At 46.5% G+C, this 5499-nt stretch overlaps 2 protein-coding genes across 2 annotated transcripts in view; both read right to left on the bottom strand.

The window, feature by feature from the left end:
* The window catches only part of M421DRAFT_424288 (uncharacterized protein), a gene marked incomplete at its 5' end in the record, with an annotated part of 1763 nt that extends 1504 nt beyond the window's left edge, over positions 1-259 (bottom strand). Inside the window, one exon of the mRNA XM_033593707.1 lies at positions 40-259. Within this exon, the coding sequence (XP_033445119.1) occupies positions 40-259 (220 nt within the window). The remainder of the gene's footprint in view (positions 1-39) is intronic.
* A 4904-nt stretch (positions 260-5163) lies between these two features.
* On the bottom strand, positions 5164-5499 carry M421DRAFT_20901 (uncharacterized protein; the record flags this gene model as incomplete). Its single annotated transcript, XM_033588201.1, has 1 exon — positions 5164-5499. A coding segment is annotated over one exon (336 nt), but the record flags the coding sequence as incomplete, so codon positions are not given.

Here is a 5499-nt window from a genome sequence, read left to right on the forward strand (position 1 = left end):
CCTTCTCATCCATATTGTATGTGTGCTCAGGCTCTATACCCTTCTTGCTTATTTTAAGCTCTAACATGTCAAAGTACAAGCTGTACTTACTATAGGAATCAGCGGCGTGACGTTCGGAGGCCATGGCGGAGGTCCACTGTGGAGTAAGCGCTTTGTGATGCCGCTGGACGAAGCGTGTAACCCAGGTCTTCCCAACCTCAAATCCGCAGATAATAGAGGCGAAATGTTGAACCATATCGCGCGTAGGTGGAAGGTGCTCTCTGCAGAGTTAATCTATGTAATCAACAAGCTCTAGCTCTTTGTAGGGGGTGAGGTTCTGTTGTTGTTTGATCTTCTGTTGCATAGTGCCGCGAACGCCTTAGTGATATCGCAACAACGTTGAACAATCAACACTATGTGTATCTGCAATTTTTTAGTAGCAAAGTTCACTGCGCGCATTAGCTGCGTGTGTGTCTTTAAGTGCGTCTTCTAAAGTCATCGCGTTGTTGAGTTGTAGTGTTGAGGATATTTCGTTGTTTTGGTGATCGCGTGCGGAACGCGGAACCGTGCGGCACGAGCTCCGGCACGGTAACGTGTTTTACAAGCAAGTCGTCAATACAAACAAGTCGTCAGCCCCACCAACTTTAATCACCTCTTTAAGCGTATAACTTAACCACGTTGTAAGGCAGTATATATGTATTAATATACTAGTTTAAGCAGGATCTACAAAGTCCGTTTTACACGTTCTTGCGTTATGCCCAGTCTCTCTACACCTGCTGCAGCGCGCAAGAGCCTGGCGGCTGAGGCCTGCTTGCTCTCCACTTTGAGGCTCTACACGGGCAACCTGCTGATCAGCCTTACGCTAAGCGAGTATATCCTCTCCAGCTCCCTTTGTCAAGACTCCTTGCTTCTAGAGTCGCTTTTTCTTGCGCTGTTTACGCGCTAAGGCTGCCTTGTTAGCTCTCTCAAGGCTGGCAATCTAATTGCGCATAAGCTTAGCAGAGAGTATTATTACCTTAGCTCCTTTCTTAAGCTAATTAATTGCTTTAATAATTAAGGCAGGTAAGGAGCTCTTATGCTTTCTTACGCGCTTATAAATTAATATTAATTAAGCCTTAAGCTTACGTACGTTACTTAGTGTTTAAGCCTGCCAGGCAGCCTCTAGTAGAGCAGCCAAAGGAGGTGTACGCAGCTTCACGTTCAGCTTTAATAAGACAGCATCTAGCTGGTAAGGGACAAGGCCTGCGCCTTGAAAGGCTGAGCAGATATTAGCTGTTGTGAAGGTGCGATCAAAGGCTGCCTTAAAGGCTGGCAGGAATTCAAGCTTGGTGATGTGGTTGATGTGGTGGCGGATCAGAGCCTCAATCTCACGGCTGTACGCGCGCTTCAACAGCAAGAAGCAGCCAACGTCAAGCGGCTGCAGCAGATGAGATGAGTGAGGCGGCATACAGAGCGTGAAGATATTGTTCTCCTTGCAAAGCTCTTGAAATTCAAGAGAGTGGTGGCTCTTATGGCCATCAAGGACAAGCAGGCGACGCGCACCCACACTACAAGTCTTCGTGTGAGCGTTGAAGTGCTTCAGCCACTTAACTCCAAGCTTGTTGTTCGTCCAGCTGTTGTCGCTGACTGTGATCGCCTAGTTGCGTGGGATCTCTGCCTCCTTGTACCAGGCAGACAAGTGGTATTAGCCAGCAAAGATGAGGAAGGGTGGGATTGTCCAGCCAGCAGCGTTGATTGCAGTAATAACTGTCACCTACTCGCGATTGCTAGGCTGAACAGCCTTTAGCCTGCCTCTCCTCTCTAACCCTGTCACAACAAGCTAAGTTGTAATCTTGCCTATTATAAAGCTAGCCTTGTTAAAGTTGTAGATGTCCTTGTTACAGATCCCCTACTTTGCCTTTGTCTGCTCTACAAGCTTAAACTAGCTGCTAATTAAGGCAGGATCCTCACACAAGGCTCTCTGCCTATTGTACGCTTGATTGAAACGCGTTGTAAGCTTGTCTGATTGCTTAACAAAGTTGCGTGGCCAGTGGACACCAACGTGACCAACACCGCGCGCAGCCAGCAGCTTATTAGCTATATCACGCACTGCTGCGTACGTAGGCGCAAAACCACGTTAATCCAGATCAAGTATATAGACTACAATTACCTCCTCTTCTAGCTTAGTAAGCTTCTTTAAGTTGGGTTGGCAATTGCGTTGTGCAGGCTTGCCAGCGCGTCAGTCGCGCATTGTCATACAAGGGACATTATAGACTACAGCAGCGCAGCTTTCAGACCTAATTTGCTGGGCTTTAATAGAATTAATAGCAAGCTAAATATCAGCTTTATTTAAAGGCGCTTAAGAAGCGTAGTGTGGAGCCATTGCACGTTGAGATGGAAGAGGTGATCAAAGTTGGTGGGGCTGACGACTTGCTTGTATTGACGACTCGCTTATAAAACACGTTAGCGTGCACGGCCTCGTAGTGCACACCGGCGCGTAATGCACACCCCACCACCTTTTGCACCCCCAAATAAGTAAGGTTATTAAGCAACATCACAATGCTAGTATTGCGAGATAAGTTAGTAGATTACTATAACGTGTTTCCCATGCGAGCGGGCACCCCAAGCGAGTCGGCAGCTCTTCCCCACCAATACGCCTGCGCGGCGACACTACGCAATGCTACAACAATATTTTCTTTTATACGCAACAGTAGATTATACTTCAGATTCTTTGCTATTATCTACATCCTTTATCTCTACCTTGCAGGTGCAGGAGTTATGCCTAGTCTTGCCACAATAACTATAGTGCCTCTCTGCACACACCCTCTTCGCAGGTGTTTTGCTATTATTATAACTACTACCCTCTCTTTTAGTAATTAAGTTAGATACCTTACTAACTATTAAGGTCTCCTCTACCTGTACATACTGCCTTTTACAGCCCTTGCGCTTTATAAGCTCTTCAATTGCGCTTTGCATGCGCGCCTGTTCCTCCTGTAGCAACACCATATTATGCGCAATCTGCTGAGCGCCTTTACTCAGCTGTTGTACCTGCTCGTCAAGGGAGCTTGCAGTAGAACCTGAGCGTCTTTGCATCCTCTGTTAAATAAGCGTAGTTTAAGCCTCTACCTCTTTAGCGTTGCGCAGCGTCTTCGCTTCCCACGCGGCGTCGTCGCGCTGTGGTGGAGTCAGCGTGCGCAACCTTACATTAAGCTTTAACAACACTACCTCTAGGTTTAGTAGAACTAGCCTAGCACCTCTAAAACCTGCCTAAGCGTTCTCCTTTGTAAATGTCTGCTTGTATGCAGCTTTAAAGGCTAGTAGGAAGGTTTCCTTGCTGATATGGTGGATGTGGTTGCGCGCCAAGGCTGAGATGCTGTTGCTGTAGCTGCGCTTCAACGGCGAGAAGCAGGCGACGTTAAGAGGCTGCAGTAGATGCGATGAGTGAGGGGGCATGCAGAGGGCAATTATCTTATTCTCCTTGCAGTATTCTTGGAAATCAGCTGAGCAGTGGCTCTTGTGGCCGTCAATAATCAGCAGTCTCCACGCTCCTATAGGCTTCGCATGCGTATCAAAGTGTTTAAGCCAGGCAAGCGCTAGCTCGTTATTTGTCCAGCTGTTTAGGCTTACTTGGATGATCTAGTTGCGTGGTATACCTAGCTCAAACCAGGTGGAGATAAGCACCTTGCTAGCAAAGATAATAAAGGGTGGGATGCGCTTCCCTGTTGCGCTGACAGCTTGTACCAGGGTAGTCTACTTGCAATTGCTAGGCTGTAGCTTCTTCGCTTTCCTAGGCTTATCTAAGCCTGTTACTACGAGCTAAGATGTGATCTTGCCTATTAGGAAGCTAGTCTTATTAAAGTTCTAGGTATCCTTATCAAGGATGCCATACTTCGCCTTCATCAATTAAACAAGCTCAAACCAGGGCTGGATTAGCGCTGGGTCCTCGCAGGCAGCACGCTGGCGATCATACGGCCGGCTCCAGCGCTTCTTAAGCTCAGGTGTACGCTTAATGAAGTTGTCTACCTAGTGCTTGCCAACAGGCTTCCCATCCTGCTCTCTTAGCAGTCTATCAGCTATATCTCGCACAAGAGCCTTTGTTGGTGGTAGTCCACGTAGAGACACGTCAAGTATATTGTGTAGAACCACCTCCTCTTCTAGCTTTGTAAGGCGCTTTAAGTTTAGCTCACAATCGCTTCAGGCGCGTTGTCCAGCGCGTTGCGCTTGGATAGTCGTTCAAGGGACGTTATAGATCTCTACAGCGCGTTTCTTGCTCTGTATTCGCTTTAATTTTATATTAGAGATAGCAAGGAATACATTTCCTTTGTTATAGGACTTTTAGACGTTGCGTTGTTGAGACATTACGCGTTGTCGCCGCGCAGGCGTGTTGGTGGGGAAGAGCTGCCGACTCGCTTGGGGTGCCCGCTCGCATGGGAAACACGTTATAGACTATTGCGAAACTTTTAGCTACTATAGTTTTCTAGGAAGACGCGTGGTACAGCTAGTAGATGCCTTAGTAGGTAGTAGTAGTGAGGGCGCCTTATAGGCAACACGCCGCCTTTACGCAGCACTACTACTACAATTCTTTATTACTTTTAACTAAGATTTCTATAAGACCTTACTCTTAGCCTGTTTAGGTAATTAAGTTCTTTTTTCTATATTACTCTTACACTAAGCCTCTTCTTTATAAGCCTTAGTTTAAGCGCGCTTTGCAGCCTGTGCCTTAGCTGTTAATACCTTCTTCTTCTCTTACTTAACACGCTTATCCTCCTTCTCCTTTGCTTAAATAATCTTCTTCTAGTGTTAAAGCTCCTTCTTAGTAGCTTTTGCTGCCTCTACAGCGTGCTTAAGGTCCTCTTTTACCTAAAGTTCTTGCTTTGCGCGCTTAATGCGTGAAGGACTCTATAAGACTATACTACTACTATTATTACTATTAACAGGTTACAAAGGTAGTACCTTTTGCTTCCTCTTCTTCTTCTTATTTATACTTAGAGCCTCTTCTAGGCCTGTAACTCTATATTAAACAACCTCTAATTGCACGTAGAGTTAGTAAAGCGCTTAATTAAGTGCCTTATTAGCACTAGACTTATCCTCTTCTCTTGCACGCTTAAGTAGCCTTTAAGTCTTGCGCTAACTAGGTGGTTCTAGTGCAGGCTTAAGCCTAGTTAGCTCTAGGGTTGTGCTAGGCGACTTTAGTGTTGTATTTTTAAAACTCTCAAGGACAACGTTGGTATTTAGTGGGTAGATCCCAGTGCACCTAAAGGCCTCTTCTATGAGGCCTTTAGTGAAGGTCTTCTTCCACGCTGCCCAGAAGAGTGGGAAGAAGTCGCTCTGAGCTACAGGCGCCCACCCCTCAGTAGTGTGGCCGCGATGAAGGAGCTCTTCAGAGTAGTGATGCGCCAACGACCTAAAGCACGCTACATCAAGCGGCTGAAGCGCGTGAGTAGCATGCAGAGGGAATAGAAGTACTAGAATCTTGTTGGCATGAGCGTACTCAATAAAAGCCTTCGTAACGTGGCTACCGTGACCATTAAGGATCAAGAG

The sequence above is a fragment of the Didymella exigua genome, assembly GCF_010094145.1.
Source record: "Didymella exigua CBS 183.55 unplaced genomic scaffold M421scaffold_34, whole genome shotgun sequence".
Taxonomy (NCBI): domain Eukaryota; kingdom Fungi; phylum Ascomycota; class Dothideomycetes; order Pleosporales; family Didymellaceae; genus Didymella; species Didymella exigua.